Here is a 14,840-nt window from a genome sequence, read left to right on the forward strand (position 1 = left end):
CATTTGGCCACAACTTCTAGAGGCATACAATTCAACTTTTTCGAAATAATATGTGGCTGACACATAATATATGGAATTGTAAACAAAAAGAATGATATCAAAAGCAAAATTAAATTTTTTAGAAAATAATTCTAAAGTGAGTGCAAAAATCATTCATCAATTCCATAAACACAAAGTTCCATTTAATTAACACCTTTCATTAACTTCAATGTATAAAGAAGAAAAAACAAACCATTTAAAAATACATTTACAAATCCAGATATTTGCTGAGCCCACACATCTTTGTAGTAATCAAATCTTTGTAGTAATAACACATCTTACAGACTAAATGACATTCAATGCAAACAAAAAAAAAACACAACCAAATGTGTTACCATATCTGTACTGTACACCATTCAATTAGTTCAAAAAGCTAGCTTCTCGTCCCTGACGACAATTCGTTTGTTGTACATACGTATCACAACACATAGTGTATGTGCAGGCTGCAATCAACTGCCTTTCAGAATCTACTGAAAAAGCACCACAATGCATTCGTCTACATCTGATTGACTTGCTTCTGTAATGGACAAGCAAATATCGCTTAGGGTGAAGGACATACTTTCTCTGTAGCATTGCAGCTAGCACTTAATCAGTCATAAACTTTAATCAGATGTAATTGGAAGTTTATGGGGAGGACAACTCTTATAGTCTGACAGTTGGACACAGGTCTCACTTCTTAATTCTGAAAGTGCAGTGTGCACTAAATGGATGATATTTGTCACATCCTCCTTCTTGATCAAGTCAGTGTTAGTCAGAACATTTTGGCCAGGTGAGGACACTAAAGTCAGCTATTTCATGTATACATCCCAAACTCCCAGGACTACCCAAACTACCTTACCTCTAAAATCCATTATATCTAAAATGTCTGATGTTGTCATCTCTTATTAGCAGCAAAGACAGGTATGAGGGTTTTGAGAACACTGTAATATTATACGGTATGTTCCACACTACAGCTTTAATGTGTGTACCCCCAACATAGTACCTGCCATTCTCAAAATAAGAGATCACCAAGAGAGCATTAACAAATAACAGTTTATATCTGATAGACCTAGTCAGATTGGAGTAAAACTAATATGAATTGGATGTTATATAGACTCCTTCTAAATATCTGTATCATTAATGACACAATTGATAATGTTCTTCTTTGTTCAAGTTCTCAATCTCAGACCACAGTTCTTAAGTATAAAAGAAAACAATAAATAACTGATTGATTCACTAAACATTCAATCTGTCAGTATCTCTTGACTAGCATACATAATAATTGTGTTGATTCAATTCCATAACATAACTAATGCTAAATAGTAGAAAAAATATCATGGTATTTGCACAATACCTGTTCAATAATATAACCTCAGGACAGGACACTGTAAATACAATCAAATATTTACATCACTCAACCCCTAAATATTACTCAACATGTCTTTTGGAACACTGTCTTTAACCTGAGCTTAAGGGTAAGTAGCCGTCTAATTGGACTTGCTGCCACTTTCCCAACATGAGTAGTCCAAGTTGAGACAAGTTGTAGTCCAAGTTGAGTCCAATTTGAGACAGAGATCGAGAGGACCATACTGAGGAGTCATGTTTCTGAATGCACTTAAAACAACTGACCTCATGACACAAACCTTATCATACAATGATAAAACATAAAATAGCAAATAAATATGTACTAAAACATCACTCATAACTGACTGAAGCTCCATGACATATGACCCTTAAAGTGCGAAGACAAAATGCCTTTTGAGGCATCTGAATCCTCTCCTGTGTTACTCTCCCTCTTCTGTCTCCTTTTGAGGTTTCTCCATCTTTTTGACCTCACATTGTGCTGTACTCAGTGGCTCCTGTGGCCTGCATTAGCTGATGGGGGCTGAAGTTTCTCAGACTTCAGATCTTTGGCCTCTGTGTCTGAGGTTGAGTCTGAGTCCTGAGCCTGCTGCTGCTTCAGCCACATGTCTGAGTACAGGCCACCTTTGGCAAGCAGCTCCTCATGCCTGAGAGAGTGGAAGAAAGTGGTGTAGAAAGACAATTAAAATGAGAATATCAGAAAACCACATATAATTGAATCATCATCACATGTTGAGCGGAGATGTCCCCGCATGGGTCTTTGGGTAGGTGCTCCCCACTTGTGTTGCAATAACACATGAAAAAGTTGATTCCATATTTCAGGACAATTGTTTCGCCACATGGGCTTCATCAGTGTTATAGATGAAACACAAAAAACAAACCATCCTGTAAATAGGGCTGCCTAGGGATCAGTGTAGCTTTTATTGGTGTTCAGAAAAACAATCGGACAATGTCAATAACCAAGAGCCACCCCAAAGAAAGGGTACTCATAAAAATCACCCCATAAGTGTGAGAGTATCAAAGTGGATACACGTTATTCTGGTCAGTGCACAGGGTTCTCTTCTATGTTATTCTTTGGGTATGTGTACCATGGTAGGGTTATGATAATGGGATGAGACAATCTGAAGCATCACAAACATTGGCTGGTCCCATGCATTGGTTTAAGAGAGTAACACTCACCGTCCCCGCTCAGCTATCTGGCAATCACTCACAACAAGAATCTGGTCTGCACCGATGATGGTGGACAACCTGAAAACAGAAACACACAAAATTCAGAAACCAAGGGAGGTGGCTCCCCCAGAATTTGCACCTAAGAATCAATCACTCCTTCAGATATCATTTGAATAGTATTTGTTTGCTTTATTTTGTTTGCTGTGTGTTTTGTCCACTGTGACTGTTGTCTTTTTGTACACATGCCCAGGGACAGCAAAATCATGAAATTATGTTCATTGTACATGGTCCCTATTAAATACATCTAATAAAAAATAATGGGACATGAACTAAACGCAAAGTTAGAATTCATGTTCTCTGCATGTGCACCGTGGTCCATCCCTTACCTGTGAGCCACGACAATGGTTGTCCGATTGGCGCACACTTTGGCGAGCGAGGCCTGAATGTTGCGTTCTGTCTGTGTGTCTAGGGCAGATGTGGCCTGAACAGAGAACATGGTCATAATCATAAGAGGAGTACATTAACCATGACCTTTTAATAACAGTGAAACACAACGTCGTCATCAGGATCAGTGGAGTGGACAGCCGTTGCATTCCAAGCAGCTTACCTCATCTAGCAGGATTATCTGAGGTGCTTTGAGGATGGTCCGGGCAATGGCTACCCTCTGCTTCTCCCCCCCACTCAGCTTCAGACCCCTCTCGCCCACTGGGGTGTCGTATCCTGCCAGGGGACACAGATAGACGGATCACTCACCCCACAACATAGCAGAGCTGTTGTGAGAATCAAGTCACAGTCTTGCTGGATGAGATTCGGATTAGTCTTTCCTCTGGCATGAATAAATGTGGTTTGAAAATACAAACATGTAGGTGACCTTTACAAATCTAGACCTTTACAACAGCTATAATGATAGTAATTTCTCCATCTATAAATGTCATGCTAACTACAGACAGGTGGATAAAGACACCATAATCACAGAATGACCCTTCTGAATTTTCCGTACCCTCAGGGAACGTTACGATTTTCTCATGGATGTCAGCAGCGATGGCCGCCTCCTCCACTTCCTGGTCGCTGGCAGAGATTCGACCGTAGCGGATATTGTCGCGAATGTTGTCGTTGAACAGGACTGTGTCCTGGGGAACCACGCCAATATGTGCACGTAGAGAGGTCTGCTTCACCTGCGTAAAGAACAAGAGGCTCAGAAGGTGCTTTAAAAACAACTATTCCTCACATCAATTGCACATGCACCAGATAATTCTTTCAGGTGTACAGATGTATCAGATTAAGAATACAGCTCAATCTAGATCAAACCAGTGTGGCCATCAAAACACACTGACCATACAGATCCATTGCAAACTGCTTTCTGCCAACTCACCTTGGAGATGTCCTGTCCATCAATGCGAATACAGCCGCCCTGGACGTCATAGAAACGGAAGAGCAGGCGAACGATGGTGCTCTTACCGGAACCTGACTGGCCGACCTGGGGACATAAACACAAAGATGAATGAAACCAAAAAGACATACAGGCAGCTGACCGTACATAATCGTTTTTTTTAATGATATAATAATTAGATCTTTAGACAATTGAATCACAGCAGGAAGAGTCTCCAAGTCTTACCAGTGCAACCGTCTGGCCTGGCTGCACAGTGAATGATACGTCCCTCAGAATCTCTTTCCTTTAGAACAACACAGACATACAACATATAGATTGCAGAGTCTTACATTTCAAAAGACAAAACTAGCATTCAATTACATTTTAAAAGATCTGAGAACCTACCCGTCAACGTAGCTAAAGTAAACATTCTCAAACTCCACTTTTCCCAGTTTATAGAGAAGGTTCCCTGCATTGACCTCATCCTTCACCTGTAGGGAGACCAACAACCAAACACCTCAGAAACAACAAACAAACGTTCCCATAGTGCAGTGCAAAGAGTCAACCTGAACACAGACAATTGTTCAGACAAAATTACCTCCTCTTCTTCAGTGAAGAGCTTGAACATGCTTTCCATGTCGATGAAGGAGTTCTGGATCATTCTAAGGAAAAGAAAAAAGCCATAGGAGTTACAACTGGGCCACAAAGTAGCAACATCTCATGTATAGATCTTGGTCTTGCTAGTCTCACCTGTAGTAGGTTCCAAACCAGTTTAGAGGGGTGTACAGCTGGATGATGTAGGTACCAAAGAGAACAAAGTCTCCAACCTGTAGTAGACACAGTGGAGTTCAGCTGAGTTGCTCATAAAAACACCATAGACTCAATTTCAAAATTAGGCAGCATGGATGATCTTATCTGTAATATGAAAGACATACAGTACAAAGCAGAACATAAGATTTAAGATTAAGATTAAAATGACGGTTTGCACAAGATATACAGACATAGTTAGGGTGGATGGATGGATGGACAGGAGAAGAGAGAGAAGTTGGAGAAGAGAGAATGGGAGGAGAGATTGAGGTGAAGTGTAGAATGACCAAAGGCTCTTAAAACAGTGACGGCTCCATGCTCAATACCTTAAATTTGCCATCTGTGACAAAGTAGGCACAGAGCAGAGACCCTGCCAGCAGACCTGATCCAATGATCAGGTTTTGGGTCTGGTTCAGAAAGGCCAGAGAGGCTTGGCTCTTCCATTCAGATGCCTAGGGCAGGAGGGGACAGGGTGAGACGGCAACATCACAGTCACACAAAGATCAAATATACCTTTATGTAAGAAACCATTTCTACTAGGTAGACTCCTGATCACAAATAGTGGAACCTTGACCTTGCATTTTAGGTCAGCAGGCCTATTTTATGCAGACAAATATGTAACCATTCATAGCTTTCGGAGAGTTTGAGATTGTGTGGATTACCTGATACTTCAGGATGGCATCCTGAAAGCGATTCACCTCGTAATTCTCAGCGTTGTAATATTTCACCTGTAGAAAAAAGGACACACATTTGAAGCAGAGAATGTTGTCATGTCTGTTTCTGACAGAACTTAGCAGTATCATACTTCACAATGGGAGATATGGGTGCAGGTGTTTGAGGATCAAAGGTGTTGCAATGTATTGTCATGGTTAATTATATTATGTATATAAGTATATAAAAATAAAAAGTGTTAGGTTAAAAATGGGTCAATATCCGTCGAAGGTCAAGGAGAACTGCTCTCAGTACCGTCTCAAAGTTGAGCAGGGAGTCCACCGCCTTGGACTTGGCATTGTTGTCCTGAGTGTTCATATCTCGCCTGTACTTGGTCCTCCACTCCGTGATAATGATGGTCAGCGCTGGAGGAGATATCAACGATGATCAAACGTTATGGACGGAAGTATCAGCTAAAACATCGTCGATCGGTCGACATTCCTACTATTTGAGTACTGGTTCTCTCAACGTGTCGACAGGCAGCCTTGTACTCACTGAGGTAGAGGAACATGCAGACGAACACGATGAGGCCGAACCAGGCGTTGAAGTAGGTGATGAAGTAGATGATGGAGATGACGATGTCGGCGATGGTGGGAAAGATGCTGAATACGATGTAGCTGTTGAGAGACGGGGAGGGAGGTACGGTTCACCACAGTACTTTACTCATTCAATTTTCACTCCTCCCCCCACTAACCCTGTAATAAACTGCCCAACTGGACAGTGTGAGTCAGGGGTACGGTAAACTAAGGTAGAACCCTACCTGAGCAGGCTATTGATGGAGGAGGTGCCGCGGTCGATGCTGCGCAAGACGTCCCCTGTGCGGCGACCCAGGTGCCAACGCAAAGACAGGGAGTGGAGATGGCCGAACAGACGCACCTGGACCACACGGTTGGTGTACTGCTGCACCCGGATCCACAGGAAGGAGCGGAGGTTACTAACAAACCCTGACGCACCTTTGGAGAGAGAAATAGAGCAAGGGAGGGGAAAGAGAGAGATAGAGAGATTATATTAACAGGGCACAAGGGAGCCCAAAGAATGGGTTGATTAGAATGACACATTGGACGGCGTTAAGTCCCACTCACCTGCCCCTCCGCCTTGCAGGAACTTGAGCATGACGTACACACACACTGTGGTGGCCAAGGTCTTCCAGCTGCTCCCATCCGTCAGCTCATTTACTGAGAGAGAGAGAGAGAGAGAGAGAGAGAGAGAGAGAGAGATCAGGCTGGGGCTAGGGTTAAGATTTAGAAGAGGGACATAGATAACATCTGGGCCTGGCGGCAGCGGTCTCCAGCCCCGGTCCTGATCACCCAGGAGGTGTGCCCTCTCCAGGCTTTCGTTCTAGCCTGTCACTACAGACATCTACCACGCATGACTAAACTAACCAAAAAGGTCTGATGACAAGTTGATCAAATCTAAATTGGGTGTGCTAGTTGCTCGAGGGCTAGAACCAACCCTATGAATTAAAGAACACTGGGATGGATGACATGAGAGGAGAGCAGCAGGTAAGGTCATCTCACCGATGTTCTTGTAGTAGATGGGTACAAACACATTGATGACCCTCTCCACGCCCAGCAGGGTGAGACACACGAGGACCAATATCTGCAGCAGGATGTTGCCCCTGGGCCACATGTAGGGCACCAGCAGACGCACCTTCTTCCCAAAGTCCTGCCAGGTGGACTGGGACTCCTCTGCCCCGCCCAACAGGGGCTAAGGTACACAGAAACACAGAGTTAGGGTATGACCTTCAACACAACCCACATACTGTACAGTGACACACACCTACCAGAAGTATGCCCTTAACGGCATTAGAATGCCCTGAACACAGACATTCATACAGACACTAAGCACGCAGGCTCGCACAGACACAACTTATGAATGTTACGGGAAATTTGTGAACACTTTATTATTATTATTTTTTTATTCTGCAGTTAATATATAGCACAACTGCCCCAAGGTGAAGCTGTACATTTCCCAGTTAATGTAGACAGAGACATGTTTGAACAGCGGTAGGTCACGTGTGCCTCCTGTGTAAGGGGAGCTTTAACTGTGCAAACATTTTTACTTTAAATGAATAATTCCCACCCTGTTCTCATGCCCATCATAGCTACACTGATTGCACCAGCCAGTACATACAGTACAACACCAATAAGTACATGATAAAAACACAACAGAGGACACAGAGACAAAAAGCAGCACATCATCAATAAATACAAAAAACATAAACACTGCTTTTTAGTGTCTGTGTGTCCTTTGTTGTGTTTTTATTGTGTACATTGGTTGGTGCAATCAAATTTCCCCTCTAGGGACTAGTAAAGTCATATCTGACCTTATGTTATTATTTATTTTAGAGATAAATGTGGTTCAATTTTGTGGTTCAGTTGTGTCTGTGAAACAAAAAGCTTGCCAAGTCTATCCAACTACCTGAGCAGAGATAAGCTAGCATGAAATGTGATGCCAAGTTTGATGTTGATATTGATAAGATAAAAAAACTGGACTGGGCTGGGCTGGGCTGGGCTGGGCTGGGCTGAGCTGGGCTGGGCTATTCAGGATAATAAAAGGATATAGATGTGAAATAACGCAAGTGTGGTTTGATGATCTGCATTTGATCAGACACCATAGGTCCTATGTAGCCTATAGTCTACGCAAATTCAGCAAAGGTGCAAACATTATCAGTTCAGGAGGCCTGGTGTAATGTGTGATGGGAATGGGAAAATCAAGAGGAATCATTTTCCTTTTTCATTTTAAGTAGCCTAACATTTTTGCACAGTTGATTGGCCTGCATAAAAAGAGATGGTGTCCTCGTGTGTCTGGATCGTAAGACCTTATTTCGGGGCAGTGATGGAGCGCACCTGATCTGGATCTCAACTGCAGAGCGGTACAGCGCACCTGACCTCCCTCTGTTCAAACATGTCTCTGTCCACATTAACTGGGAGATGTACAAATTCATTGTGGGAAATGTCTAGATATCCCGGGAAATGTCTAGATATCCCTTTCCTGTTCACACATTTACTGTAAGATGTACACATACAAAACAGAGATGAAACTCTGATAAATGTTAAGGTATTAGTGTAAATAAATAAATAACAATAACTTGTCCACAGACAAGCACATGGCCACAGGTGGTAGCGGGGATGTTACCTGGCCATGCTCCACGTCACGCTCATCCTCATTGATCAGAAGCATGTACGGTTTCCGTGGCAACCCTGGAGCCTTCAGGCCCACGAAGAAGAGTGTCCCAGTGCCGATGTAACGCACCAGCCAGAGAGCAAACTCCGTCTGAGGTCATGAATGAGAAATGTCAACTCATGGTGAAACCACAGGGCAACGGATGAAAGCATTTGCACATTTGCTTAGATTAACAAACCCATTGAAGTACTCATTGAATGATCACCAACATCTGGTGCTCATGAGTCAGATCAGTGTGCACTGTAAGAGTAGTGGCGACTCAGTGACTATAAATCAGAGGCTAAACCACTATACACAACAGCACAGCACACATCAGCCATTTAGGGAATGTAGATGCATGTCTATTGCAGTGACTCAGCAACTCTAGGGTTACTCTCCACGCTCAACTATGACACAGAACAGCGCCCCCTGTCAGCCATCTAGGGAATATATCCATGTCTATGGCAGTGACTCAGCAACTCTAAGGTTATGCTCCCAGGTTTACTCATAGTTGAGTCATGTCTCAACGCTCCTCCCCTGTGTCTACTTTCCCTCCATGCTGTGTCATCCTTGTATTGAAGCAGGGCTGCTCTGATCTGAGAAACTGCTTTGTCACAGAATAGGAAAAACCCTAACCCTAACCTAATCATAAATAAGTGACCTTTAGTCAATTAGATTAGAACTGAATCCAAAGTGACATTGACAGAGATTGACTGATAAGCGTTCATATCAAGTTCTCCTTGTAGCCTAAGTAACAGCACTCTATGTAGCCTCTGTACGCGTCTAGAAAGCACGTTATGAATGGTTGAAAGCATAATTGTAGTTTAATAGCCAGCTTTCAATCGCAACGTCTGATCCGATTGCAATAACACTAGTCCTAGAGGTGTGCGTGCGTGTGTGTGGACTAGGCAGTTCATCCTGATTGAGCCGTCAATGTTCTCTCTCACCTGTTGCTCGGGGCCTTCCAGCCCCCACCACCAGTAGGGGCTGTACCAGGAGATGAAGGCCAGGTTCTCTGCTGAGAAGGCCACGGCCCAGAAGAGCAGCAGCACCGTGCTGTGGCCCCGCGTCGTGTCCCTCACCAGCGCCCTGTGCCTCTCCAGCCTCAGCAGGGCCACGGCCCAGGCCCAGCCCAGCAGAGAGAGGCAGCCGTACAGCACCACGTACCCGGGCAGCTCCCCTCCGCGTGCCGCACGCCACACCATGCCCCCCAGGAACTGCAGCAGAAGGAGCAGGGAGACGGCCAGCTGCAGGCTGTAGAGGCAGGAGCGCGGCACGAACTTGGGCTCCATCTGGGTGCCGTAACGGCGGTAGCAGACGCAGTGGAAGGTGCCGAAGAAGAAGGAGAGGGTGAGCAGCACGGTGGGGACTAGGGTGAAGAAGAAGCAGGGGGCGAGGCCCCCCTCCACCCAGGCCTCCGATATAGAGGCGCTGGCCTCGCAGTAGCTCTGCACCACCACCATGGCTGGAGCTGTGGAGAGGGTGGAGGAGAGACTGTTTACAACAATCAACATATTTACACATGATATACATGAAGACTACGGAAGCCCTGAAGCATAACGCTTTTTCTTTTTTTTCCCTAACTGTAGTTTGTCGTTTGGACCATTAACTCTCTCATTATATGGAGATAGCTCAGTTGTTCGAATGAGATGAATAATTGTTTCATTCATTGATATGCAGAGCACGCTAGGGTTCTGTTGTGATTGTCAAACTGTGTAATGATGTAACATCGGTCGGCGGTAACGTCTAACAACGGCTACAGGAGCCCATTCAATAGGCCCATACATTTCATTCATATCTTCTGAAACATGTTCCTGTAATAAGCATGTAATTATTTTGCAGATCTTGTCCCTTCTTCCCATATAAAACCATTGAAGACAAGTCCACCACAACAACACCTCTGGCTGCCTTCCTGCTATATTCGGCTGTGAACTTTACCACCATGTTCAGCGCTTGAGTCATAGGTCTATAACAGCACCCCGATTGGTCAGTGGAATCCAGACCCTGGCCTGGCCGGGGTACCAATGTCTGAGTCAGTCAAGTCTTGATTGACACTACAACACACATAACTCCAATACCCCATGAATGAAGTTGTGTAGACAACTGCAGTGTGATATCAATACCTGTATGTGCGAATGTATATCTGCACAAAAAGGACAATATTTGCAGAACAAAAACTAGGACACCTGTACTGAAGCATCATCTTCCCGTGCATAGCCTGCTTGTGTCCTTCAACAACCCCATGACAAATACAACAGCAGGTGAAAGCCAAGAGTCGAGTTGCACTAGTAATGGAGCTCAATTTGTAGCAGACGTGTGACATATCATTTCCAGTCTGTGCACATTAGAAGACACACGTTTTAGTGTCACCCATAGGTGTTACAGAGCCTGCTTGCTACCAAGCTAAGCTAGCTATATACCTCTACGTATCTTTTCATACGCAATCAAACACTCACCTTCTCAAGAAAATAGTTAGTTGGAATGCGATGTATCAGGTGACAGTATGTTTTACGCAAAAAAAAGCAATTAAAACTGAATGCAAGCAAAAAGAGCAAGAACTGTCATCTTGGAACAACAACTTGTAAGTTGTCCTTACTCTTTAGTGCGTGTTTGGAGCGAAGACATCTATGACTCGGCAATCGACACTTTCTTATCTTCCACAACCCCACTGCTGGGTCCTAGCGCCACCTGGATCATGAGACAGTATTCTGGAATGGAAAGTATCCCGGAATGACCAGCAGTCTCACATATGACCAGTAGGTGACAGTACATACAAAGATAATTCAAGAGGCCACTGTCTGTCATTGGTAGGTCTGTGTGGTCCTGATTATCCATCCTTGGTGATGATACAACCTACAGGGAGGTGTTACTGATGAATACAGGCAAAAGTTAAAATATCAATGTGGCAACAGAACAATAGGGTTTGGGCACTTTTATTTTATTTAAGCATTTAGGAAGTTTATTGTATGTGTACATTGTGTCTAACACTGTTGAGGCTTATGTGATCCAAGTGTCTCACTGCTCGAGTATGTGACAATAAAGTGAACTTTGAACTTTGAATTGTATGTGGAATCATGAATGCAAGTATGCTATTAGGGATAGGCTACTGATACCATTTCTTGGCTGTATTGGATTTGCACCTTTGTGTGACAGACACAAGGCAAGTATTTTTTTGGTGATGAGGGGCCACATTTGAAGAGTCTCAGTCATCATCAATCTCTGGAATCAGTTTGAGAGGGGATACAAAGAGAAGAAACAGAATCAAAAGGCAGCTGTCACCTCTGAGCTGCTTAAAAGAAGGAGAATAAAAGAGTTCCTCAGAAAGGGGAGAGAGCGTGTGTCCGTGTGCTCAGGAGCGGGGGGATCGAAAAGGGAAATCTTATCATTTTGGAATCCCACAATGGGCATGGAGAGTGGCTAATCTGCTTCATCTCTCCCCTCCTTTGTGTGGCTGGAAATGGACCTTCTGTCCCTCGGCTGCTGGTCACACCGCTCTTTTGTCCCCCCGTGGCTGCGATGGCGTGTCTGTCACAGCACTCATCTCTCCCGCTCTTTGTTGGTCTCCGCCGACCTCACTGTGCTGCCCAGCAGGATCATAAGGGCTCTTGGGAACATCTTTCCTTTCATTTGCACCCTTTTCTCTCTCTCTCCCCCCCCCTCCCCCCATTCTTTGTTGTCCACCTAAAGCAGCAGACAGGCATACAGTAGTATGATGATCAGAGAGCATAAGGTGTAGACCTATATCAGTGTTCCCCTTGGGAGAGAGGTAAACTGGTATGCTTGCGGTGTGAGGTAAGGGAAAACGGCATTAGAGACAAAGGGATTTATAACATTGGGATTCAACTTTGTTACGTGCCGGTGTCTTTCTTTTTAGTAGAGGGCCATTGCGGCCTCAGCTCTTGCCTTCAGTTCTTGTGAAGCTCTGGTTCTCTCATTGTACACTGTTTGTACACGTGTCCCATCCAGACCCTTACTGTATCAAGTCTACCAAGGTCTCCATGGGCTCAGTTGGTAGAGCATGGTACTAGTAATGCTACAGTTGTGGGAGATTCCCATTGGGACCATATATATTCAAAATGTATGCACTTACTGTACCGTAAGTCTCTTTGGATAAAAGCGTCTGCTAAATTGCATATATTATATTAATCACCCTTTGTATATAATCATATTCAAAATCAACTCTACTTAAGTCAAAATCTACTTTGATGTTATTTTTACCTTTCTGTCTCTTTCAACTGGAAGCAAACATGTCTGGTTTTTAACACACAGTCTTGTCTGACACCCTATGAGTTGTCTCCGCTCTCTCTGTGATGGATGTCTCCTGGTGAGATGTACAGAGACCCTCTGGGCTTGGCAGGCACGGTCCTCCTACCCAGGCCACCCCGCTGAGCAGTTACCCCTCAATCTACCCTGCAGAGGAGAAGTCTGTAGTGGGATAAGATCTCTCTCTCTCTCTCTCTGTCAAGCTGCTCCTGACAAACACAAGAGACTCTCACTGCTGCCATTGAGCCTTCACTTCTCAACGTAGACACCACAGCTGACAGCAGAGGGAAGGGGGCTGATAAGGGGGGGGGGGGGGGGGGGAGATAACACCACTGTTAGAGAAGCCAAATTAAAACATCAGGCTGTGAGAGGGTCAAATAGACTGAGGTAGAGATGTATCACACATGAAGCCAAATGAACCCAATCACCTAAGTCAGGGGAAGGTACCCTGATAAAACAGTGCACACTCCCAAACCGCAGCCACTTTCTTACTCTCATCACATAACACTACCATGCAGTACAGTATTTTCTCCACAAGTGGCAGTCTTGTATCAGAGCCAGAGAGACCTGGAGAGGCTCACCGTAATGAACAGACAGAGAGCATTGAATAGTGGAGGTTGAATGAAGTTGCTCCTAGACACTGATCTAAGGTCAGTTGTAGTTTAGTTTCAGTCTTTGAGTCTTAGATTAGGGTTTGGATAGTAAACTGATATGAACTGGGCATAAAAGGCAGGTTCTACCTGGAGTGAGAGGAGTGGTGAAAGTTGGGGAAAAACAGGACCCTAACCCTAACCCAGAACCAAAAACCCTAACCCTACACAATGAGCAGGATAACTGTGTCTAAATCAGTCTCCAATTCATGTTTAACTGCCATTGCTGACCTATGTGCCTGTAGGACAATGATGTCGTAACACCATCAGAATATTCCCGAGTGGGAAGGGAAGGGTTGCCTTGGGATTAAGTGCATTTAGGACCAATTATACACAACCAATTCCAATTCAAATGACTATGAATAATGAACTAGAAACTCTGAAGTGTTAACTGAGCTGTAAGCTCTGTGATCTGCCACCCGGGGAGTACGGGCAGCTTCCCGCATGAACAGGTCCCAGTCTCACGGACAGTCTCCAGGCCACTGGAGAGGCTGCCAGGGACAGAGAAAGTGTCTTTAAAAGAGCGTTTTTTAAAAGAGCATCCCTTTCCCCCCCGGGCCGGCGGTGAGGGATAATGCGTTTGTGCATTACTGAGAGCGGAAGGTCATCCATCATGTGGGGAGTGTGATGGTTTGCAGGTAATGTGATCCCAGTCTGGGCTGTGGTGGGGTGGGTTGGTGAATGGGGAGTTCTATGGCTGCACAGATGGACACAAGGCAGGGAGAGCATCTGGAGACAAGTGCTCTCTCACTCTGTCAAACAGAACTGGTTATTTATTTGGTTGGGGGCGTGGGAATACTGGAAACATCTCCTTTTTGATGAGTAACGGATGGGCACGGCACGACTCCATGCCAGTACTGTATGTATGTTTCATGTTACACTGCTGCACACAAACACACATCCAGTCACGCACATTATATATATATGCACCCGCACTGTGTCACACACACACACACGCACACACGCACGCACACACATGCACATGCACACACACGCACACGCACACGCACACACACACACACACTTTCCTGCATATGCCTTCACACAAATGTTGAGAAGAAACTTGATTTCATATTTATGAGTCATGTTAATGGAGATGTTTTTTTATGTTCCCTCTCAGAGGTTTCAATACCCTAACCCAGCCACAGCTCAGCAGGGCTCCAGTGTCTCGAATGTGTGTGAAGCAGTTTTTCTCTTTGTTATGTGTATGGTGAGGAATGGTGTGTGTTTCTGTATGGATATCACCGCCTTGGAAAAGCTCAAAGGGCGACTGGAGTTCCATGTATAAACCTAATTAACCAAACCCCAGATTTTGTATTCACAGA

At 44.5% G+C, this 14,840-nt stretch overlaps 1 protein-coding gene across 1 annotated transcript; it reads right to left on the reverse strand.

The window, feature by feature from the left end:
• Positions 1 to 165: 165 nt before the first annotated feature.
• Positions 166 to 11,210, reverse strand: abcb6a (ATP binding cassette subfamily B member 6 (LAN blood group) a). The gene is made up of 20 exons (XM_083680134.1): positions 11,059 to 11,210; positions 9,550 to 10,073; positions 8,576 to 8,713; positions 6,955 to 7,144; positions 6,520 to 6,612; positions 6,198 to 6,390; positions 5,933 to 6,054; positions 5,693 to 5,802; positions 5,389 to 5,454; positions 5,053 to 5,178; positions 4,670 to 4,746; positions 4,518 to 4,581; positions 4,325 to 4,410; positions 4,166 to 4,223; positions 3,923 to 4,027; positions 3,551 to 3,725; positions 3,158 to 3,270; positions 2,937 to 3,031; positions 2,560 to 2,628; positions 166 to 2,027 (listed from the first exon to the last, which is right to left on the reverse strand). Exons 2-20 carry the CDS (start codon positions 10,063 to 10,065, stop codon positions 1,868 to 1,870), a joined length of 2,556 nt encoding a protein of 851 aa, XP_083536260.1. The 5' UTR covers positions 10,066 to 10,073; positions 11,059 to 11,210; the 3' UTR covers positions 166 to 1,867.
• Positions 11,211 to 14,840: the final 3,630 nt, after the last annotated feature.

This window comes from Argentina silus (assembly GCF_951799395.1).
Source record: "Argentina silus genome assembly, chromosome: 11".
Taxonomy (NCBI): domain Eukaryota; kingdom Metazoa; phylum Chordata; class Actinopteri; order Argentiniformes; family Argentinidae; genus Argentina; species Argentina silus.

Excerpts from the sequence above, each read along its gene's own strand:
- abcb6a (XM_083680134.1), bottom strand. The coding sequence starts at position 10,065 with ATGGTGGTGGTGCAGAGCTACTGCGAGGCCAGCGCCTCTATATCGGAG. Across the intron at positions 4,411-4,517 it reads TCTTCACTGAAGAAGAGGAG|GTGAAGGATGAGGTCAATGC; the intron begins GTAATTTTGTCT and ends GTCTCCCTACAG. Across the intron at positions 3,032-3,157 it reads AGATAATCCTGCTAGATGAG|GCCACATCTGCCCTAGACAC; the intron begins GTAAGCTGCTTG and ends TTCTCTGTTCAG.